Raw genomic sequence first — 25090 nt, forward strand, 5'->3', positions numbered from 1 at the left:
ATTCCACTTAGTGCCTTATTTCAAGTTCTGGCCCATAACACTCTAATTCCTTCCTGACCTTCTCCTTGGGTGAGAGTCAAAGAAAAGTTGTAACCAGAATTTCCAGAATGTCCTTTCACTGGCCATTAGCAGTAACATTGAATATGAAAGTTTAAGAATCTTTTAGTCATACAGGAAGCATGAAATTTATCCAATTCTTACTAAGAATAAAAGCTAAATAAATATCCCCTCATGTTTCTTTCTCTAGGTAGTTTCTTTGACCATCAATTGGGTCCTAGCTTATATCCTGGGAAATATCAAATCTCCTCAGAACTGCCTTTTATACAATCAGAAGTTAAAACCATATTTAAATAAAGACAAAGGAGAATGATTTTTTTTTAATCTGAAAGAGTCAAGCTTAGCAAAAATATGACTGCAGCAGTGAAACAGACACAAAAGAAAGAGGTTCAAATGTCCATCTGGATGTATGGAGTAGGATAAAGAGGAAGAAGGAAGTTGTCTTTCAACTACTCAGCTTCAAGGTCAATGAAGAAAAGACCAGTTACAAGTGCGAGCTTTTAGTCCATTATCTTAGTAGCAACCAGCTTTGCCTGGTGCACAGTGTCACTGGCTGTTCCATGGAGGCAGCTTTCATCTTCTCTGGTTAATCTGCAGTACCTATTGTTGATACTTCCTCTTCAATTTCAATTTTTTTCTCATTCTAAGGAGATAAGGAGAAAAGAAAACTTAATTTCCTAAGGTATTTTGTCATCATTTACAATATTTGTCAAAGTCTACTTTCAGGTATCACTGTGACCTGCCTACCCAAGGCTTTAGCTGCTCATCCCAATTATTAGCACCCTCTCCTTGAAATTATATTATTCTAAATCTACTTCATACTTCCTTACTTGTATACACATCTAACTTCCTCTGATTTTTTCCCAACAGAAAACAAGCAGAACAAGCATCATTTTGTTTTTATCCTGATAGCTCCAATGCTTAGTCTGTGCCTGAACAAAACAGAATTAATACGTATTTGTTCAATCAAATTGAATTGTGTGTAATTACATAAATGGCAAGAAATAATAGGAGTGGGGCTGCTTCCTAGTGAAATACTAGTATCATAAGGCTCCTTTGGCATTTTCCTTTTAGTTTTCTGTTAGAATGTAAAAGCTCCTGGAAGACATGGGGGGGGGGGGGGGGAAGCAGGGAGAAAGGAGGAAGTAAGGAAGGGAGAGGAGAAGAGAGAAAGGGGAAAGGGGAGGGACAGGGGAAGGAGGGAGAGTGGGAGGAAGAGAAGGAGAGAAGGAAAAAAGAGGGGAAGGAAGGAGACAAAGAGAGAAGGAGAAAGGAAGGGAGGTAGAGAAAGAGGAAGGAAGGAGGAAAGGGAGAGAGGTTAGAGAAAGAAAGGGAGAGAAGGAGGGAGGAAGAAGGGAAGGAAGGGAGGAAAGGAGAGGGAAGAGGGAGTATGGGGAGGGAGACAGAGTGGGAGAAAAAGAGGAAGAGAGGAAGGGAGGAAGGAAGGAAGGAAGGGAGGGTGGGAGGAAGAGAGGGAAAGAGAAAAGAGGAAGGGATAAAGGAAGGAGGGAAGGAAGTGCACTATTGGGCACTGAAAAACTCTAGTTCATCTCTATGGGATAACTTGTCAGTAGACAAATGTCCAATGGATCCCTCTTACCTTCTTAAAATTAAATGTAACCAGCTCTGGTATTTAAAACCCTTCCCAACCTAGCTCCAATCCTTTCCTGCCTCTGTAACCCCTCTCCCCTTAGAAGCAATGCCCCATCTCCTTGACTTTGTATAGGTTGTCCTCCAGGCCTGAACCGTATCCCCTCCTCACCCCCACCTATTAGAATCCCTGCTTCCCTTCAAAGCTCAGCTCAAGAGCCATCTCCCATGTGAAACTTTTCAAGATTTTTCATTCTAGAAAGCTTGTTTTCCCCACAGAATGTAAACTCTCTTAGGATAACATGTTCATTATCACCAGCGTCTATCACTGGTCTCTGACACGTAACGGGCCTTTAGTAAATGACTGTTGATTGAATGACTTGTCCGTTGTGATACTCACCGGAAGAAAGCATTTTTTGAGCACTCCTGTCTTTGGGATACAACGGAAAACATTTTCATATTTGTTGAGGCAGCAGTTGCTTTTACACTCTTTGTGGCTAGAGCAGAGGCTTCCTTCCGCCTAGAAGAACACATGGATTAGATTATAGGAACCTTGCTCCCTCCTCTGTTCTTAAAATTCCCTCCTCCCCCCGCCAATAGTCCCCAAAGACTCGACACTGCAAATGACAGGGTGAAGAGTTGAGGTGAACCAATGGATTGCCCTTTTAAGCAGCTCTCCTAAGCTACAAGGTTCGGACCTACCTTTTTCCAAGGTATACACTGCATCAAAATGGTCTTTGAGATACAACGTGACTGTTGAATAGAATTGACGACAATGCAACAGTTGCTCTGGCACTCAGAGGCGTGTTGGCATAAATATCCAAAAGGCTAAAGGAATAGATTGGTTAGGTATTATTCATCCTTCCCCAACTTTGACTGTCCCAGTCAAATCAGGGTCCCCAAACAATTTAGGCCCGAGCAAGGACGATGATTTAGCTGTTCGGTATCTTTACCCAGAATTTCCACAACTCATTATAAAAGTCTCATCAGGTCAGAAAAAAGAACCATTCACACAGATATAAAAAAGCTGAGACATTAGCCCAACACAGAGTATTTATGCCAAACACTCTTGCTGGATCATTGCATTCCACAAGTGAAGCAGGACACATAAACAAAAAGTCCAAATTGTCAATTAGCAAATCAATAAATCAACCAGCAAGCATTCACCAGCATCTATTAGTGGGCACTGAGCACTGTGATAAGCCACAGACATACAAAAGAACAACAAAAAAAGGCAAAATCATAGTCCCTGACCTCGAGGAGATTATATTCTAAACATGAAAATAACTATATACATACAAGATAAAGAAACTGAAGGCGATCTCCGGGGAAACCACGAGGAGTTTCCAGGTAAAGAATATCAATCAATCCCCCATCACCAGGGGTACCTAGCTGGTGCAGTGGAGAGAGTATTCACCTGAAATCAGGAAGACCTGAATTCAAATCCAGCCTCAGATGTTTGACATTTACTAGCTGTTTGATCCTGGGCAAGTCACTTAACCCCAATCGCCTCCAAAAAATATAATTAGGAAATATTTAACAAAATAAATAAAACACAACAGACCCCAGGTCATAGTAATATGTGGTTCTCTAAGGGGAGGAATGCTTAGTTTAATGACCCTGGTTTCTATCTGAATTTGACACCACTGTCTCACACCGTTTTAAGTGATATACAGTGTCAGTATGTGTCAGAAGCAGGACTTGAACCAAGTCTGCTTAAATCTACTACAGCCATGCTGTTTTTCCATTATTAATAATCAATATCTTTTTTTGCATATGTATAACTTATATCAGATCGCTTACTGATCAGGTCAGATCAGATCAGATCATTCCTATAATCGCTTCTGCCTCAGGGAGAAAGAAAGTAAGAAAAGAAAGAAAGGATACAATTTGACACTCAAAACTTCAAAAAAAAAAACCCTAAATATTTTAAATTGTTTTAGCATGTAATTGGGGGAAAATGAAATATTGTTTAAAATAATCAAGAACTTTTAAAAAAATTAGAGAGGAAACAGGAGAAGCAAGCTGGATTCCCCCTTTATCCTCCATCTTGCTTTCTAGGAGCAAGGCTTTTTAAACTTTTTCCATTCACAGTATCTCTTCCCCTGAGAAATTTTTAGATGAACCCAGGTATATAAATATATAAACAAGGCATACAAATCAAACATTTACTGCTAATCAATCATAATTTTGCAACCCCCACATTCAGTTAAAAGACCCCATATGGGGTACGAACCACAGTTTAAGCAGGAATGGGCTGATGCCCAAAGTTGGAGCCATCTCTCCTTCCCCGTTACCTGCCAACTGTTGCCCTTCACCCAACCAGAGACAAAGCCCCAACCTACCTTCTTCCAATCCTTACACTGCAAGAAAAGCGTCCTCCTGATACAGCGTTTCACCATGCTACTGTCTTTGACACAGCACTCACTGAAACATTCCACATGCTTCTGGCAAACGTCCCCAATATCCTGTAGAGACAAAGAAATATGGGTTCTGACTGGCCGGCACAGACTCCGATGTGGATGAATGAGCATCTTAGAAGATGGGACTGGTAAGGAATGGATGGAGTTGTCTGTCATGCAAGGATCAGTGTTGCTAAGATCCCATCATCTGAATGTTTACTCTTGGTTTCCCCAGCATGGCCTATGTCGTCCCAACATACTGAGGGGTACGGGAGAGGGTGATTTTGGTCCGTGTTAATATAGGGCTCAGTATCTATAAAGTCAGCACTGACTCAGTCCCTCTGCTTTTATATTACCAGTGTGAGATACTGACAGGGTAAATTATTTTCTATAATATTATAGTATGTCTGAGGACCAGTCATTTTTCTACACCAAAATCTTACTGAAATGTAAGCTTTCTCATGATCCTTTTTTGGCTTAGTCTACAGAGACCAAGTCATAAAAATCTCTTCCATAACTATTTAACTTCTAACCAATGCAAGGGATCCTATGAGACTGCAACTAATGATGTGGGTACAGCCTGTTCTAATGCAAATCATTATTTGGGGCCCCACTTAAAATAATTAAATTTTCTCTTTACCTCATAAACTAGGGCTCACATCATACCTAAATAGGGAATGTGGCTTGTCCAGAAGCCAAATAATCCTACTTTTGTACCTCTTTGATCTCTTGGGGGATTTAGAACTAAAATCTTTTCTCCTACTGGTGGGCGAATCAATATTCCCTCCAAAGTCATCACTAGAAATGTAACTAATGATTGCCCTTTCTGTAGTTTCTGTGGAACAACTGACCATTGCATTTTGGGTAGTTAATGTTCTATAATTCCCTCCACTTCCTGTTTATCATTTCCAAAACACTGGGGAAGGCTCCATTATTGGGTTCATTCTCAGAATTAAATTTCCTGTAGACCACTGTAAATTTTCCATTTGTTTGCCTTTTTCTGACCCAGAGGGGAATCATATGAATTAATTATTTTCTGAATTATGTTTTCATGTACCAAGTCCTTCAAGATTTCATCAATTTCCTTATCTCCTCCTTTAATTCTCCTCCTTTGGGGAGGACAGACAAGACTACCAGATCCCGTCAGACTTTCTTGACCAATAATTAAGTTCTAATTTCCAGAATCTAACAAAGAGCAAAGTTTTTATTTAATGCATCCATTCCTATGAATGCTTCTCCTGGAGCTGTAATACCATCTACTCTTCTTGGACATATCTGTGATCTTTAACTTTCTGTATACTTCCCACGCTGGGGGTTTAGAGTCTCTGAACTCATTTATCCAAGACCGGTTTAGAGGTTTGTTTTGTTCTTTGGTGTCTGGCATTTGATTATTTGTGAACCAGTATTTAATCATTTAGATCCTTTTTTTTTTTTTTGTAGCTTTCCTAGCGTTTCCCCCCAATCCTCTCCCCCTAACACCTTAGCTTCCTTTTGCCTGTTGTTTCCTCCCATTAAATTATAAGCTTCATGAAGCCAGGAACTATCTGTCTATTTTGTCTCTATTTCCAGTGTATGATACAATGCCTGAGTCACAGTAAATGACTATTGATAATAGGGTCAGCATGGCACAGTGAATAGAGTAAATAGAGGATGTAGCGATCAGCCTAGAATCAGGAAGACCAATTTTCCTAAATTCAGGTCTGGTCTCAGACACTAACTAGATGTGTGACCCATGGTCAAATCACTTCTGTTTGCCTCAGTTTCTCTTTTGTAAAATAAGCTAAAGAAGGCAATGGCAAACCACTGCAGTATCTTTGTCAAGAAACCCCTAAATGGGGTCACAAAGAGTTGGACATGATTGAAATGAATGAACAACAGTTCCAGCATCTCTATGCCAAATAAACAGTTCCCAAAAGAGGCAATTGTGTCCCTCTCAGAACTTCACAAGGGGATCAGCAGACCCCTATGAAAAGATTAGATCCCTTTCCAGCAAATCTAAGATACTAGTTTCATCTTGGTTGATGTATACTCAAAGTCTCCAAAGAAGTAAAAATTTCTATTGTTTCTTTGATTAAGAGGGAAGAGGTCAGGGTTTTTTTTCTCTCTCGATCTCTCTTAATTCTGACAATGATTTGCCATTGATAGAACTCTGCCTTAATATAAACTATTGTTTTTTATAACACCATTTGGAGTTTTCTTGGAAAAGATACTGGAGTTGTTTTGGCATTTCCTTCTATGACTCAGTTTGCAGAGGAGGAAACTGAGGCAAATAGTTAAGTGACTTGCCCAGTGTCATACAGATAGTGAGTTTCTGAGGCCAGATTTGAACTCAGGAAGATGAGTTTTTTGGAGTCCAGACCCAGCATTCTATCCACTGTGCTGCCTAGTTGTCCTATTAAGTCAGAGCTGCTCTCTAATAGGACCACATTCATTTCATGACCTATCTTATCTCTGGCTATAATTCTCAGGATTGCCTTGGTTCCTTTTGTTTTGATCCCAAAAGGTCCATCAAGCCTCGTTTGGTTTCCTATTCTACAGAGAAAGAGCATATTTCATTTCTGAGCTAGCATTCTCTCTTGCTCTTAGAGCTATCACGAATCTACAATTTTGGGTCTTCCCAAGAAGGAATAAAATACAGTTAGGTTACTATTCCAATATGTTCTAGTCAATGTTGTCTTCTTATTTTCAATGCATTCTCTTAGTCCTCGTCTTTTTATATCCCGGGTCAAGTTCAGATGTATCAATTTCACTTGAATTTCCCAAGACTTCACTGTGTATTCATTAATATAGGGAATAGGCTGTCGCCTCCTCCAAGTATGAAAAAAATTCAGTGCAGAAAATATCTTCCATTAATCCTCTACCTTCCATTACTGTGGTTTTAATGGTTTAGACCAGTCCTTAATCCTTACTAATCATTTTAAAATTTTGATCTAATATAATGGACTTGGTACCTGATTGATAGACTCATTAACAAAGTGACATCTGATTCTTTTTTCTTTTTCTTTCTTCATTTTTAAAAAACAAAATCTTCACAGATTTGGCCCAACTTAGTTCTACTAGAGGTGCTACTTTCTGATCTAGTAAATATTTATTCTTCATCCTTAAAAATACTACAGATTGATATAGAATATAAGCCCCACCATGGATCATCCATATTCTATTATTCCCCCCAGTCTACCAACTTTCTAATGGGTTCTGTATTCAGAGCTGCCAAGGTGATATTCCTAAAGCAGAAATGGGACCATGCTACTCCCCTCCTCAAAAAGTTTCAGTGGTTTTGCATTGCCTTTAGGATAAAACACAAACATATCAAGATCATCACAATCTGGCTAGAGTCTCTATTTCTAGGCTGGTTACACATCACTCTACCCTTTAACCAACTTGTTGTTCCTTACCCATGATACTGTATCTTCCCAATTCCTTTGTATAGGCCGTCCCTTAAACCTGGGATGCTCTTGTTCCTCACCTCTACCTCTTTCACCCTCTTCCAGGTTCAGTTCAAGGATCACCATCTACAAAAAGCCTTTTTCTCACTCCACCAATTGATAGTGAGCCTCCTGAAAACTACTTCAAAGAATTCATCTCCCATTTCCTTCAAAGTATAATTCAGGTAACAAGCAGTTCCCATCTAATAGAAACCTATTAAACTCTCATATCTTTTGGGAATTTCAAGGTAGTTCTCCTTCTCAAAACTACAGATATCAAAACAGAATCAGATTTCCAGATCACGTGAACAACAAAATGGAGGACTAGACCCCAAGGTGTCTCAGATCTCTCTAAAATAGAAATGATGCACCAAACGTAAAGCTATTTTAGCTAACTTCAGGTCTAGGACCATCCACTAGTGGGGACTCAGGAGCCACAGTGGTAAATAATAGGATTTTGTCATGTGTTTGTAGCCATGGCTTACTTCCCTGAAAAATGCCAAATCTGCTTTTGTGGGCATAAGGTGGGAGGATGAATGAGCTAGAAAGGAAGTATGGGTTCTATATTACCACCCATGTAGGGTAAGCCAATATCACAACTGGACTATCCTATAGGGACTCATCCGGCATCCCATTGCATTGACAGGGACCCACTGAAAAGAAATTTTACTTGAGAATCCTTGGCAATTTTAGCTTAAAAGAGGGGGAAAAAAAATCAAAATTGTAAAAGTGTTCCAAAATTTTAAAAATATTTTCCCCAAAATTTAACATTCAGATCCACAACTACTCTGAAGGACTTATGATGAAAAATCCTATCCATATCCAGAGAAAGAACTGATTGTGTCTGAATACAGATTAAAGCATACTCCCCCTCCCCTTCTCCTTTCTCTTCCTCTCCCTTCATCTCTTTTTTACTTTATTTTCCTTGAGAATTATTTTTTAAAGGGTGGGGAGGAGAGATTTATGTTTTCTTTCACAACATGACTTTTATGGAAATGTTTTGCATATCTTCACATATACTTTCTTAACGGGCGCTGGAGGTGGTGATAAGGAAGAAAATCCAGAAGTCGGAAGTTTTAAAAACAAATATTAAAACCTGTTTTAAAGGCAGCTAGGTGGCGCAGTGGTTAGAGTACCAGCTCTGAAGGCAGGAGGACCCGAGTTTAAATCTGCTCTCAGACACTTTAGCACTTCCTAAACTGTGTGACCCTAGGCAAGTCACTTAATCCCAATTGCCTCAGCAAAAACCAAAAAAAAACCTGTTTTAAATGGAACTGAGCAAAATAAAAATACTTTTTAAAATGTAATGTTTTAAAGTTTTCAATTTTTTTTAAATTGAAGTTTTTCAGTGTGTTTTTCCTTTATCAATCAAAAATAGTTCCTGTTATGTGACTGTGATTAATTGAACATTTAAGAATTAATTTGTGGATTTACTGTACCTATTATTAAGTATGTAGACCAATATGAACGATGGTGATTTTGTCTAAAGCACTGATGTTTTGCAAAATAAATAGACCTACACAGAAATTTAGTTAAGGGAATGCCAGTTGGCTTGAGAAATAAAGATACTGAGATTATTTTATGAGGTGGGAGCCTCAGAAGAAAGAGCAAAGGATATTTCCATTCTGATATATCCACTGTTCTTTCTGAGCATCCCATTTTGGGAGCTGGACCCACAGAAAGGAGAGGGAGGCTCCATACAAGGCATTTCCACCTCAGTTATGAACCCATGAGAGAAATGGGGCAATTTTGGGATGGAAAGAAATCCCTTAAAGGAATACAGTATAAGTCTCACCTTGTGATATTTCATGGAACCTTGGGAAAATAAGAAGGTGGTCAGTAGCAACTTCAAGATGCCCACCTTTGTGAATAGATCCAGCAACATCCCTGGGAGAAAATAAGTATTAGAGCTGGTTAGGTCACGTAATACATTTGTTTTTCTCCATTGTTCAACATTGGATAAATGTGCTTTTCAAATTTATATGAAATTTCCCTTTCACATCCCAAAATCCTTTTCCCCATGTATTTGCTATATCCCACAAGATTCCTTCTGAGTCCTCAGAGTTTTCAAAATGTGATTTTCCTTCATTCTGGATCATTTACTGGGCCTCTGATTAAATCAGTTTCTGATGTACCAGTGTTTTGATCCCCCTTTCATCTGACCTCTTGTTTTCTGGACTAAGAATATAAGCTCTCTGAGGGCAGAGATTTTTTTGGGGGGGAGGGGTCTTTGTGTCTTCAATGCCTGGCACAGGAAAGATACTAAAAAATAATGCTAAACATTCAAGTTCCAGGCTCTGTGCTAAATCTTGCAAACCCCAAGCCCCAAAATGAAATCCCCTGCCCTTCAAATTTACATTCTAGAGAGAGGGGGATGCTTGTACATATACAAGTCAGTATAAGTAACATGGAAAGGAAATTAGTGATTGAAAGAAGAGGCTGAACAACTGGGGGCACTTGAGCTAAACTTTAAAAGCAATAAGAAATTCTAAGAGTCAGAAAGGAAGAAGGAGGACATTCTAGTCATAGAAGACACTGGGCACAGGCCTGGAGAAGGTATGTATGAAGATGGGCAAATAAACCACTTAGCACATAAAGAGGAAGAATGGGTAATCAGCTTGAAAGTGTAGCTGGAGTCTGTGAACAGTCATATTTTATCTTAGAGGAATGAGGAAGCCACTGGAACTTTTCAAGCAGGAAAATAATATGATCAGAATTACACATTAGGAATATCACTTTGACTGTTGTGGAGGGATTTAATGAATTGAAGTGAACTGAATTATTCCTCTATTTTGGGCTCTGTAACTCTCTACCCACCCCCTTTATTCATTCAAAGTAAATCTGTGTACCCACAAAGGAACTGGAGATGAAAATCAATCACAAACCATTCTCTCAACTGGGAGGCCACGTGGGGTGGAGCAGAGCAACTGGTACCTTCTGGGACATGGAAATTTCTCTTTCTTAATGCTCTTTGGTGCTTTCTAGAGACTTGCGGGCCATATGAGCAACAAGATAGAACACTATTTTCTCTGATTCCCCAGGACCTCTCAGACCTTTCTAAAACCAAAAGTAATTTCAGTCAGCTCCATGGTCTAAGATAACCAGAATCCAAAAGAAGGCAGAAAGAGAAATCCTAATGTTTTTATTTATGAAATTCTTTTTCTTGATTGCTACAACTAGAAATCCTAGTTGTATATGGATGCTCTGAAGTCACATGCTTGTTGCTTTAAACAATAATAACAACAAATGCCATCTCAGTTTGGAAAGTTACAGACACTATTGGAGGAGACAGATTCTGAAATTAAGAGTATTTGAAATGCCATTCAGGGCAGCAAAGTAGCAATGTAGTACACAGAGGACTGGTCTCTGTCAGAAAGTCCTAAGTTCAAATCTAGCCTCAGACACTTACTAGCTGGATGACTTTGGGTAAGTCATTTAACCCTGTTTGTCTTCATTTCTTCATCTGTAAAATGATCTGGAGAAACAAGTGGCAAACTCTTCCAGTATCTTTGTTAAGAAAACGCCAAGCAAGGTCATACAGAGTCGGACATGATTAAATAATTCAACACCACCAAAATGTCACACCCATGGAATAACCGATGTTAGAGAGCTTGTTGGATTCAGAAACTTAACATACAGTTATTACAATCTGCTTGATGCCTAATATCTTTTAACATTTATTTTTTATTTTCATAATTGACATTTGCTATTTTTATTTTCCCCAGTTACATATAAAACAATTTTTTACATATGTTTTTAACTTTGAGCTCCAGATTCTCTCCCTTCCTTCCCAGCTTCAACCCCTCATTAAGAAGGCACATGTGAAGTTATGCAAAACATTTCCATAAAAGTTATGTTATGAAAGAAAACATAGATCTCCTCCAATTTTTTTTCAAGAAGAATAAAGTTAAAGAAAAAGAGTATTCTTCAATCTATATTTAAACACAACCAGTTCTTTCTCTGCATGTGCATTTTTCATCAGTCATTCACAGACAGATCCAACCATTCTGGAGAGCAATTTGGAACTATGCGCAAAAAGTTATCAAACTGTGCATACCCTTTGATCCAGCAGTGTTACCACTGGGCTTATATCCCAAAGAGATACTAAAGAAGGGAAAGGGACCTGTATGTGCACGAATGTTTGTGGCAGCCCTCTTTGTAGTGGCCAGAAACTGGAAACTGAGTGGATGCCCATCAATTAGAGAATGGCTGAATAAATTGTGGTATGTGAATATTATGGAATATTATTGTTCTATAAGAAACGATCAAGGGCTTGATTTCAGAGAGACCTGGAGAGACTTACATGAACTGATGATAAATGAAATGAGCAAAACAAGGAGATCATCATACATGGCAACAACAAGACCATATGATGATTAATTCTGATGGATGTGGCTCTCTTCAACAATGAAATGATTCAAACCAGTTCCAATTGTTCAATGATGGAGGAAGCCATCTACACCCAAAGAAAGGACCATGGGAGCTGAGGGTGGACCACAACATAGCATTTTCTCTCTTTTGTTGTTGTTTGCTTGCATTTTGTTTTCTTTTTCAGTTTTTTCTTGATCTGATTTTTCTTGTGCAGCAAGATAACTGTATATGTATACATATATTGGATTTAAAATATATTTTAACACATTTAAGATATATTAGACTACCTGCCATCTAGGGGAGAGGGTGGGGGGAAGGAGGGAATAATTTGGAACAGAAGGCTTTGCAAGGGTCAGTGTTGAAAAATTACCCATGCATATGTTTTGTAAATAAAAAACAAAGTCATTCATGGTTGATCATCCTACAACATTGCTATTGCTTTGTACACAGTACATTTCACTTTGCTTGAGTTCATGGAAGACTTTCTAGGTTTTTCTGAGAACATCCTGCTCATCATTTCCCACGGAACTATAATATTCCATCATAATCACATACCACAATTTATTCAGCCATTCCCTGATTGATAGGCATCCACTCAATTTCCATATGAACTTTTTTGTTATTTTTTCTAGATGATTAAAATAGCTTTTTGGAAGTCTGATTGGTATAGCGCTAAACAAATAGATTAGTTTAGGTAGTATTGTCATCTTTATTATATTTGCTCGCCCTATCCAAGAGCATTTAATATTTTTCCAACATCCACTCAATTTCTAATTCTTTGCCTTGAGAGGAGAACTGCTATAAATACTTTGGTACATATAGGTCCTTTTCCTTTTAAAAAAAAATCTCGTCAGGTATTCACATTTAGTAGTGGTATTGATTAGTCAAAGGATATTCATGATTTCATAGTCTTTTGGACATAGTTCATATCTTTTGATCATTTATCAATTAGGGAATGATGACATCTAATATCTTAACATAGATAATATAATAATATATTATATTACACATATAATATAATAATAATATCTTAACATATCTTTATATGAGAATATAAAATAGTTTTTGCATCTCACATTTTGCCTCTGCACAGCACTATCTAACTAACTACTCCTGGGATTGTGCCTGTTAGTAAAATGGGAAGGTCTGAGCTGGTTGCCCTCTTGTTGGTGACCATACCCTCCAAAGACACTATTGTCTTTGGTATAGTTGCCCCTTGTCCATTCCCTTCCATATTTCCATTTTACCCTAAATGAGTTCATCTCATTCACATTCACAGTTAGGATTGTTAATTGTATATTTTTCTCCTTCGTGTCTTCAATACTTTTTCCTCTCTGTGACCTCCCCTTCACAAAGAACACACACACACACACACACAGAGAGAGAGAGAGAGAGAGAGAGAGAGAGAGAGAAACCTAAGAATGTATTCAATTCTCCTTTGTCTGTTTCAGATAATCGTGAAGTATATGTGATACCCACTCCCCGCCACTCCTTTCCTAATCTTAAACAAGCAAGCATTCTGGATAGAAAGTAGCCAGATAACCAATAAAACTGGGAGAACCATCATAGTTGTCAGAGGTCCAACCAGTAACCAGAGCTGATGGCAGCTTTAGCCAGCTCCCAGGAGGAGTCACAGAAGCCAAATGACCTGTGTGACATGGCCAACAACAGACTGACCCATCAGCCGAGATATCACATCCTTCAAGGATCCAGCCCAATGAGTAAGGCTTTTGTTGAGAAGGTATTACAAAATATCACAAAATATGTAGCCAAGACAACTCATTTCCTTAATACTGCAGGGCCCTGAGGTGCCTTTTCTTCTCATGGTGTCCTCATGTGACTCCCTTGGATACTCTCTCTGGGGCAAGTCAATCAGCTAGGTTACTTTGTACTGTTTCTCTCTTCTCCAAAACTCAACTAGACTCCTCAGGGCTGATTTTCTCTCCACTCTGAAAATGGGCTCCTAAAGTTAGTCATCTCTTTGTTTCTCATCCGGCTACATTGCTCTCAACTTTGCCATTATACCCCCATACCAGACACTTTCCTCTTCCCTCTCTTTTTAGCTTTCTTTTGTGTGTTGTTATTCCTCCATTAGATTATAAATTCCTTAAGAGCAGGAGCTTTCTTTCTTTTTTGTATCAGCAAAGAAGTTTGGTTTTTGTTGTGGTTTGTCCTTCATTTTCTTTTTATTATTATTATTAAAGCTTTATATTTTCAAAACATATGTATAGATAATTTTCAGCATTCAACCCTTGTAAAACCTCATGTTCCAAAAATTTTCCCATTCCTCCCCCTTCCCCTCTCCTAGACGGCCAGTAATCCGATATATATTAAACATGTGTGATTAATTCTTCTTAACATATTCCCACAATCATGATGCTGCACAAGAAAAATCAAATCAAAAATGTCCTTCATTTTCGAAGAGGATCATGACATCCGAGAGATGATGCACTAATTTGCAAATAAATTGGATTTAAGTGAGGGAGGGCTGTGCAAAATCACCTGCCTCACTTTCCCCTCCAGAGCCATCTGATATAAATCAGGACTGGAAATGGTTCTGGGTGCAATGGGAGACTTTTGCCTTTTTAAGCTAAGTTTTTCAAGAGGTCTCAATATGACTGAGATTGTACCCATTCAGTGATTAAGGCTAGGTAGCAATTGAGGCAAAGAATCTCCTCTTTTACCTAGTTAAAAAAAAAAAAGAAAAACAAGTAAATTTTAAAAATCTGGAAGGAGAAGACCCTCAGGATTTCTGGCCAAAGCAGAAATGATTGCTATTTACATTCAGTCTCAGTAGGTGCCATTACCGATGGAGTGGGGAGAAGAGAAAAATCTTCTCCTCATCTGCTAAGCACAAAAGAAGTAAAGGCAAAAGAAAAAAATCAATTTCTTTTCAAGAGTTGAGTCCTTACCCTGTAACTGACTCTTTTTTCTACTTCCAGAAAAAAACATACCTGGCTCTTTCAATAGCCTGAAAGAAAGGAGAGTGAAACTTTGCAGGTGTCATTCCTTTCCCCCTTCCACCATGATACTGAAGGCATGGACATAGGCTAGTGAACACTATCTCTCTCAGCAAAGAGATTGAGGAAGTTGAGCAGGTCAGTATTGGCCATGTTCTGACCAGTAATGGGGGAGAAGCCCTAAAGTGAATGAAATGAAAAATGAAAAAAAAATACATGAAGAAGAAGAAGAAATAAAAAAAAATAAGCTAATACAACAGAATTGTCAGAGAGAAAATGCTCAGTAAAAGCCCAGAGCACAAAGGAAAAGATTCTAAAATCAAATTCTAGGTAAATACCAAGTTTTCAAAAGGAATATCAAGTTTTCTTAATAAATACTATAAGAAAAAGGAAAGTAAGCCAATACTTGATAACATACAATCCTAGAGACTCTCAAACTTGAATAACAATAAGAAATCCTAGAACTGTTTAAAGGAGAGATGAAATCCCGAAAAAAGAAGATCAGCTAGGTGACACAGTGGATAGAGTACTGGGCCTGAAGTCAGAAAGTCTCATTTTCCTAAATTCAAATTCAGCCCCAGACACTTACTCGCTATATGGCCCTAGGCAAGTAACTTAACCCTATTTGCCTCAGTTTCCTCATCTGTAAAATGAGATGAAGAAAGAAATGGCAAATCGCTCCAGTGTCTTTGGCAAGAAAACTCCAAGTGGGATCACAAAGAGTCGGACATGGTTGAAATGACTGAACAACAAGGTCGCAACCTAAAGTTCCCAATTCAAATTTGAACATTCAAATAGGAGATTAGAAAAATGTGAATTCACAACAAAGAATTTCTCTAAAGACATGAGATGAATAGATTCGGGAAACAAAAAATAGAAGTAAAGGAAATTTTGGTGAAAAAAACAAACAAAATAAAACAAAAGGCAACAATGTTAAAGGAAAATATGAACTTTATATAAGCCAAAGGAATTGATCTCAAAGATAGGATACATAGAAACAAATTGAGGATCATAGGTTTCCTAGAAGAACATGACAAATACACAAATTTGAACACTTTAATGCAGTAAATAATACATGCAAATTTCCCTGAACTTCAAATACAGAAAACAAAGCACTACTCAAAATAATCCAGAGATTACCTTAATGAAAAAAACCTGAAGACTCTAAGACTCATAATATGAATTTTAATTTGAATGACAAAATAAATTTTGGCCAGGTGAAAACACCTTCAGACATAAAAGAGAAGAAATTCACATGACACAAGATTATTCCATGCCCTTTTGAAACCACAAAAGAGAATGGAATAGTATAGTCTGAAAAGTCAATGCTTAAGGTACCACCTGAATTAATATATCCTGCAAACGTGAGTCTAATAATCATACAAAATGATTAATAAAAGAGAAACAACTGAAGTATTCCTGCAAAACAAGCCAACAGATATGAGCAGACTATTCAACTTGCAAATATCCCAAATAATGGACACACACACACACACACACACACACATACAAGAAAAATAAGTACAAGTAGCATCCCAAGCATAGGAAACAACCTGCAGGAATGTGCTAGAGCCAGCTTAGACTAGAGCTAATTATTGAATTTTGGGTGTGAACATTTATACCTGTGAAATTGCAAATGCTATAAATCAGGATCAGATTTATTGTTATGTTGATAATCTAGACTTAAGAAAGTGATTGGGAAAATATTACTAAAGCAATTTTAAATTACAAATATTGAACAGGGCACTCACCTGCTCCCTCCAAAGAGCCAATCATTAAATGCTTAGCAGCGTACTCCTAGCTTGACAGGCTAGCATAAAAGCACGGAAATGGGAAAGTGAGCGGCATATAGGAAAAATGTGAAGCCCAATTTTACTGGTGTATAAAATATAGGAAAGAGGAAGAAGGGAGAAAAGAAGGAAGGAAAGAAGGAGAGAGGGAGAGAGGGAGGGAGGAAGGAAGGTAGGAAGGAGAGAGGGAAGGAGTATGAAAGGAGGGAGAGAGGAAGGAAGGAAGGAGAAGAAAGGAAAAGTGAAGTAAACAAGATTCTTCAAACTCTTTCTTGAGACTAAGCTGGGTTGGCATTACAATTGCTCACTCTCTTTTGTTTTGGATGTTCCTTCCATGGATTTTGCTGTGATTGTGTACTGCTATGTACCCTTTTCCTGGTTTTGCTTACTTTACCCTGCATCAGTTCCCATAAGTCTTCCCACACTTCTTTGTAGTCTTTGTATAGACCGTTTCTTACAGCTCAATAATATTCCATTACATTGACATACCACAATTTTTAGCTGTTCATCAATCACTGAACATTGATCTTAGAGCCTTTGAACTTTGAGCCTTAAGTCTAACTCTGTCATGATAGCTGGCATTTATACCAGACTTTAAAGTGCTTTATAAACTTTAATATAAGTTTATGTAAGCACTTTCTATAAGTTATCTCATTTGGTCCTCACAACTATGATGGGAGGTAGGTGCTACTATTATCCCCATTTTACAGATGAGAAAAATGACACCAAGGGAAGTTAAGTGATTTGCCAGAGTCTGCCATAAGTGAATATGGTCATAATAGGCAGGGAGAGAGAGAGCTGACTGCCTGTAGAGGAGGAAGGAGAGAAGAGTGTGTGGAGCCAGAAGGAGCTATTTCTTGAGAAAGTTAGATTTGTAAAGGTGTAACCTGCACCTGTGCTATGCCTGAACTTGTATCCTTGCCATACTTGGTTATCTTTTCTGGAAGTGCTGTGGAGGTGGAGGGTGGGGACATGATCATTTAGGGACATAGAGAGAAGTATGTATTGAATTCCTAGGGATCATACTCCTAGAATAGGCAGAGCACCATACAAGAGTAAGAGGCGACATGGGCAGAGGAGAAGATGATCTGGACCCTGGTACCCTAAAGGGATTTTCGCTACACTTCTCTTAGTCCCTGTTAAAGACTTCTAACCTGCCCATTTAGCATACATGGACCAGAGCACAGCTACAGCCAAATTAGAGTTTTCTGTCCATTGTTTGAGCAAAACCAGTAGGCTTTTAAAAAATGATATTTTATTCCCCCCTCCAATTACATGTAAAAACAATTTAAAAATAATATTTTAAAAAAAGGTTTTGAGTTCCAAATTCTATCCCTCCTTCTCTCCTCTCCTTGAGATGGTAAGCAATGTGATATAGATTATACATGTGCAATCACGGAAAGCATATCTATATTAGTCATTTTGTGCAAGAAGAAGAAAGAGAAAGAAAAAGAAGAAAGAGAAAGAAAAAGAAAAAGAAAGAAAGAAGGAAAGAAAAGAAGGAAGAAAGAAAAAAGGAAAGGGAGAGGGAAGAAAGAAGGAAAGAAAGAAGAAGGGAAAGAAGGAGAAAGAGGGAAGAAGAAAGGAAGGAAGGGAAAAATAGTATGCTTCAATTTATATTCAGGCATCAGTTCTTTGGCTATGAATAGCATTTTTTTATCATGAGTCCTGTGGGACTGTCTTGGATAATTGTATTGCTAAGAATAATCAAGCCATTGTTCTTCATTGTACAATATTGGTGTTACTGTGTATAGCATTCTCCTGGTGCTGTTCACTTCACTTTGTATCAGTTTTTCCAGGTTTTTCTGAAATCATCCTGCTTATTTCTTACACCACAATAATATTCCATTACAATTATATACCACAACTTGTTTAGCCATTCCCCAATTGATGAGCATCCCCTCAGTTTCCATTATTAGACACCACAAAAAGAGCTGCTCCAAATATTTTTGTACAAATCTTTCCCCCTTTCCCCCTTTTTTATCTTTCTGGGATATAGACCTAACAGTGGTAATGCTGAATCAAAGGATATGCACAGTATACAGCCCTTTGGGTAGAGTTCCAAACTGAAGAGCAGTGGACTTTTGAGAATCAGACTCCTGGATCAACAGATATCACAATCCCTATCTGCAGTGAAAGGGGCAAGCATATCAGACTGGCCATTACCAAAGCTCATGGCCCAAGCTTTTAAAGCTTGTGGTAGTGGTAAAGCAGTGGTAAAACAAATGCTTCAGAAGTGACCTAAGAGAGGAAACAGGAACAAGAATGAGAGAAGCCCCTGAATGCAAGAGACAATCAATTAACATGAAGCTCCATAGACTTGTGTACCAAAAGTAGAAATACCAACTTTACTCCACATCCCTGTTTAAATCCTAAAATCTAAACCTGGAATCACATACACATTCATGTTCTCTCTCCTCCTTCCCTCCCTCCCTCCCTCTCCTTCCCCCCTTTCTCTCACCCTTTTAAGTTACTCCCTCTTAATAATCTGCAAATACTTCAGTACTTTTTACTAGGCCCCCAGGAGCAGGAAGATACTAAGAGAAGTTGCAGGAGATGACTAGGCAGGGGGTTTGATGTAGGGAACACTTAGTTTTCCTTGTATTTTCACTGTGCCTAATAAACTATGTGGCCACATTTAATGTTGATTGTTTTAATCTTACGAATGTGAAGGGTTGTAACCAAAGTTGGAAGCCTAGAAATTAGTGAGGGCTTTGGAATTATAGATTCCCTACTTTAAACAAAAATTGAATTATAATTCTTTTATGATAATTTTATCAAAATTTTTTTATAGTGGAAAGGAAGATGGGGAAGTGAGGGGCAGTACTTGAACCTTACTTGCAATGGAATTGACTGAAAGAGGGAATAACATACATACCCAGTTGGATATAGGAATTTATCTTATTCCATTTTACCATCTCACCCTACAGGAAAATAAGAGGGGAATGGGATAAGAGAAGGAGAGGGGGACAGATAAAGGGAAGGCAGATTGGGAGAAGCAATAGTCAGGATTAAAATATTTTTATGGATGGATAGTGTGAAAGGAGGGAAAGAGATAAGGATAAATAAGGGAGGAGAAAAAATAGGATGGAGGGAAATAGGATGGAGGATGGAGTAAAAAATTATAACAAGTTTCTCTGATAAAGGCCTCATTTCTTAAATATATAGAAAACTGAATCAAATTTATAGGAATACAAGTCATTCCCCAAATGACAAATGGTAAAAGGATATGAACAGGCAACTTTCAGATAAAGTAATCAAACAGATCTATAATCAAATAAAAAAATGCTCCAAATCACTATTGATTAGAGAAATGCAAATTAAAACAACTCTGGAGTTAGCAGAACCAGGAGAACATAGTGCACAATACCAGCAACATTGGTCAATGATCAACTTTGATAAACTTAGCTTTTCTCAGCAATACAATGATCCAAGATAATTCTAAAAGACTCATAATGGAAAATTATATCCACATCCAGAGAAATAACCATCGAGTCTGAATGCAGATTGAAGCATGCTATTTTCACCTTTTTTGGTTTTTTCTTTCTCATGGTTTTTCCCTTTTGTTCTGATTCCTCTTTCACAATATGACTAATGTGGAAATATGTTCAATATAATGATTGTATGTGTATAACCTATATCAGATTGCTTGTTTTCTTGGGGAAGGGAGAGAGGGAGAAGAAGAAGAAAAACTGGAACTCAAAATGTTATAAAAGTGAATGTTGAAAACTATATATGCAATTGAAAAAAATAAAACACTTATTAGATGGGAGAATAAAGTTAAAGACCAAAAAAAGGAGGAAAATGAGAAGGAATTCAGCATGTAAAGGTCATCTCAGCAAAGGTATGGAGGTGAGGATGAAGCCTATAGGATATTTGGAACATAGAATACATATAAAGTGAGTAAGATAAAGTATAGAAAGACAGAGAGGTCACAGTTTGTATCTTCTTGAATGGCAGGCAAAAGATCCTAACATGATAGATATATAGCTCAATGAGGCCATTGAGGTCAACCTCCTCATTCCTTTCTCTCAGCCCCCCGTCCCTTCTCTTCTCCCCTTCCTGTTTTACTTTTCTATAGAGTAAAATAGATTTCCATACCCAACTGAGTGTGTATTTTATTTCCTCTTTCAGCCAGCTCCATTGTGAATAAGATTCAAGTACTGGTTCCTACTTACTTCCCTGTTCCTCTCCATTGTAAAAACTCTTTCATGTCTTTTTTATGTGAGATAATTTACTCTATTCTACTTCTCTCTTCTCTCAGTGTATTGTCAATGAAGATGAGGCAAATAGAAAGTAAGTGCCTAGGGTCACACAACTAATATCTGTGACAATATCTGATTTAACTCTAAGTTCAACGCCCTAAATTTAAGAGGCGATAGTCAATGAAGATTTTTGAGAATATAACAGACATGATTGGATCTAGAAATAAGAAATGTTATTCTAGGAATAGCATGGAGGATCAATTAGAGGGGAGCAAGTGAAGAAGTAAAAAGATTTGTTAAGAGGATCTCACCATGCCCTAGGTAGGAGGCAAGAGACCCTGCCTTAGGATGTTGTTGACAGGAGGTAGAAAAAGAAAGGAATGGAACTGAGAAATGTGACCAAGATGGAACTGACAGGAATCAGATGGATAGACTGGACTCAAGCTGGGAGGAGAGAACTAAGGATAACTTGAAAGCCTTGCGCATGAGAGACGGAGTGATCAGTGCTGCCACAGACAGAAATCATGGAGTCAGTTGGGAGAGAAAGCTTTGGAGAATGGATCCAAGAAAGGGCTGTGGAATGTTGAGTTGGCAGTGCCAGTGGTACTTCTGGGTAGGGATGCCCAGCAAGACATGTGAGTCTGGGCACCAGAAGGTGGAGTCAGGACTGGAGACAGAGGTGTGGGAATTCTGGGCATCATGGTGGCGGTGGAAACCACAGGAAGGCCTGACAAGTGTCAGAATGTAAAGGAAAAAGAGGGCCAAGAGCTCATTCTTGGGAAATATTGACTATATTGGGTCAAGAAGAGAACAAGGAACCCCACAAACGAGGTGGAAAAAAGGAACAGTTCAAGAAGAAGAGGATGAGAGAGAACAGCTAGCCTCTGCATAACTCTACATGCATTATATTATTTGGTCCTCACAATAATCCTAGAGGAAAGGGGCTGTCATTTTAATGAGCATAATATAAGGAAACTGAAGACTAGCCCCCTAGCTGCTTTCTCTCCTCTTCTTCCTCCTCCTCCTTCTTCTCTCACTCTCTTTCCCTCCCTCTTTTTCTCCTTTCCCTCCAACTCTCCCTGTCCTTCCCTCTCTTTCCCTCTCCCCCTCTCCTTTCCTCTGTCTCTCTCTATATCCCTCCCTCATTCCTTTTCTCCCCCGCCCTCTCTCTTCTTCCCTCTATCTCTGTCTCTTCCTTTCTTCCCTTCCTTCTCTCCCTCCCTCCCTTTCCATCTCACCATTCCTTCTCTCCTCCCTCCCATCATTCCTTTCACTTTCTCTCTCACCTGTCACTAAGGACAAAACCCTAGTTTGCTCTCACAAGAACCACCCCATCAAAGACTCAAAGAATCCTCCATATCAGTAGCTGGGACAGAATCTTTTCCAGGACCCACAGGATCCTTTTGGCTTCTTTAATTAAACAGAAAGCTCTCTGGGGGAAATTATACTTAGGGGTCCAGTGTGATCAGCCTCCTTCTCTGCCTCACTGCTTGGCAACTGTGACTTTCTCAAGCAGTGCACTTTGGAGGATGGGAGGGGAGATGGCTCATTGGTAGGGGTCAGAGGACCCTGCAGTGACCAAGGATGTCTGGCAGTAGCAGAGCAGGGATGGAGTTGTATGACTCAAGGCTCAGGAGAGATGTCCTGGAGTTCCAATCTTTAAATGAGGATTTATGCTTTTGTTTGTTTGTTTGATGGCAATTGAAGTAATAGGAATAACGGAACCCAATAAGGGAAGACAAAGAGGGAGAGAAAGAAAGAAGAGATACAGAGACACCAGAAAAAGAGAGGACAGGGAAAGGGAAAGGAAGAGGAACAGAACATAATCTCCTTTTGAAAGTAAAGATTGTTTCATTCTTTGTTGTCGTGTCCCCACTGCTTCAAACAGAGACTGAAATCTCCTTAATAAAGATTTATTTATAGGGAAGAAAAAAGAGGAGGGAGGAAGCAGAGAAAGGAAAAGGGGAGGGAAAGGAGGAAGGCTCCAGAGAGAAGGGAAAGAAGTTGGGGGCAGGAGTAAAGCGAGGAAGGAGAGAGGTTATAATTAAATTAAGACGTGCAATTCTGAAGAAACCCAAGAGAACTGGAGAGACCTTTATGAAATAATGCAAAATGGGAAAAAGCAAAACCAGAGGAATAGATGGGCTAATTATAACCAGAAGAAAAATTTAATGGGAACTTAGAAGGAAGCACAGAAATTGTACCATGATATTTTATGCACTGAAAATGACTGATTTGAACATAAGGAGATACTAAGGCGAATTTAGCTGTTTGTACTGATGGTCAACGAGGTTTTAATAAAATATTAAAAAAAAATTTTAAGCAAGAGAGACTAAGAGGCAAAAGCAAAGGAGGAATATGTATAAAAGGGAAAGGAAGGAAAGAAGAAAAAAGAAGAGGGAGAGAAAGGGAGATTGAGAGAGATGGAGAAAAAGAAGATTTTGAGAAAGGATAAAAAATGGAGAAGAAATCAGAGAAAGAAAGTGAAAAAAAGAAAGGAAAAATCTGTCTTCGAACTCTCCATGTGCCCTGGGAATCTCATGAAATCTGCTACAGGAACTGAAATCATTGTTATCATCCTTGTCTTCCAGTGGAAATATCTGTGTGATAAACTGTATTTTGTTAAACAGCCCTGACCATGAACTTAGCTTAGCCACTTTGATATTCTTTATTCCATCTCCAAGCTTTGTGTTCCCTCACTCCTCAAAGGTCCTTCCTCTTCCCACTCATCTCTGAAAAACTAGTTTCTTTCCAAGCTCAATTATCATTTTATATAGGTTTTTCCGATCTCCCCCACCTGCTGGTACTTCCCTGCCAAAATTACTTTATATCTATTTTGTATGTATCTACATGTGTACACGTAGTCCTCTCCTACTTCTCCTACCAAAAAAATAAACTTCTGAGGAGCCCTCCCGGGAGGGCAGGAATCATTTCATTTTTGCCTTAGCACCCGGCATACAGTAGGTGCGTCATAAATGCTTCCTTGCCTGCTTGATAATAGAATGACAGCCAAAATAAGAAACGAACATAGTTATGTCCCCCCAAAATTTAAGCTCCTCGAGGGCAGAGGTCATATCCCCAGAAACCTCATTTGTATTTACACATAGTAGGCATTTTACTAACCTTTGTTATTGCTGCACTAGGTCGCTGGAGGAACCGGGTAACTATGTTCTGGGTTGGACAGCTTACCCCCGACAATGGCCCTATGACTCTAGGTAATCGGGATCTTGTCTATTTGACAGACAAGGAAACAGAGGCATATATTAGAACTATGGCCAGCGAGAGATCTCAGGAGATAGAGACCTTGGGGGTCGTCAAAGAGTACAGAAGATAAAACGGAGACACAAAGGCACCCGCTGGGAGCAGAAGGCACTGCTGGGTTGCCCGCCTTTGCGACGCAGCCTTCTGAGCTCTTCAGGGCTCCTTCTCATGGCCCGCTGGCCTTTTCTCAGCAGCCTTTCCCTCTCTCTTCCTTAGTTTCCCTTCTCGGCCTTCAAGTGTGAGGAGTGGGGATAGACCCGAGCCTGAGGAATCTCTGCGGGGTTTTTCCGTCCCTACTTTAAATTCTAGGGCAGAGAAGTCCTAGAAGGCTCAAGGGGAAGCCCTTCGGGCCGTGTGTCACCCGCGCCCTGATCCTGCTCCCGACCCCGGCCGCCACTCTCAGACGCAAGACCTGCCAAGCAGGAGGTGGCCAGTTAACAGTTTGTCCTGTCTCGCTGCTAACGGCTTGCGTCTCCCATCCCATCCATCCCCACCGTCCTGGAAGTTCTCTCGCCCGGTCCCCAAGTCAGCGCCCGCAGCGGGGGAGGCAACCCGCAAGAAGGCTCCCGCCTCGGACCTGCCATAGCGGCGGCGGAGGGCTGTTTTCCCGAGGCAGGACTGGGCACGGACGCCCTCCCTTCGGACCCCCGCTCCTAGGGCCAGCCCCGCAAGGGCTCCGCAGGATCCTTCCCGGAGGTTTCAGGGCGCACAGCGAGCCTAGACGCCCGCAAAGGAAAAGGGAGAGAGCGTGAGCCTCGCGCACCAGCCCCCAGCCTGCAGTCTGCCCCCATGCCAAAGGCCCTTACCTGCTGAAGGAAGCCGGCGCGTCTCGGAGGTAGCCAGCCTGGTCTCTGCCCCGACTCCCAACTGCAGACCGCCAAGTGCGGCCAGGGGTGGGGGGCGGGGACCACAGAGGGAGGCGACCTGGCTGTAGGGCGGTGGCCGGCCCGGAGGGGGCGTGGCCGCCACCAGCATCTCCGTTCCCCCATCCCCGCCCCGGGGGGCGGGGGGGAGGTGGCCGGGGCACTT

At 39.7% G+C, this 25090-nt stretch overlaps 1 protein-coding gene across 1 annotated transcript; it reads right to left on the reverse strand.

Annotated features, from left to right (window-relative positions):
- LRCOL1 (leucine rich colipase like 1) lies at window positions 1-25090 on the reverse strand. Its single transcript, XM_031957214.1, has 6 exons — window positions 24868-25090; window positions 9270-9361; window positions 3993-4115; window positions 2350-2475; window positions 2048-2167; window positions 1-700 (listed from the first exon to the last, which is right to left on the reverse strand). The coding sequence occupies exons 1-6, from the start codon at window positions 25034-25036 to the stop codon at window positions 644-646; spliced, it is 687 nt and encodes a 228-aa protein (XP_031813074.1). The 5' UTR covers window positions 25037-25090; the 3' UTR covers window positions 1-643.

Source organism: Sarcophilus harrisii, chromosome 1, assembly GCF_902635505.1.
Source record: "Sarcophilus harrisii chromosome 1, mSarHar1.11, whole genome shotgun sequence".
Taxonomy (NCBI): domain Eukaryota; kingdom Metazoa; phylum Chordata; class Mammalia; order Dasyuromorphia; family Dasyuridae; genus Sarcophilus; species Sarcophilus harrisii.

Bases quoted from the DNA above. Each gene is read 5' to 3' on its own strand.
- LRCOL1 (XM_031957214.1), bottom strand. From the start codon at position 25,036: ATGCTGGTGGCGGCCACGCCCCCTCCGGGCCGGCCACCGCCCTACAGC. The intron at 9,362-24,867 runs GTAAGGGCCTTT...ATTTTCTCCCAG, and splicing joins GCGCCGGCTTCCTTCAGCAG to GGATGTTGCTGGATCTATTC. The intron at 2,476-3,992 runs GTAGGTTGGGGC...CTATTCCTTTAG, and splicing joins AGTGTAAGGATTGGAAGAAG to CCTTTTGGATATTTATGCCA.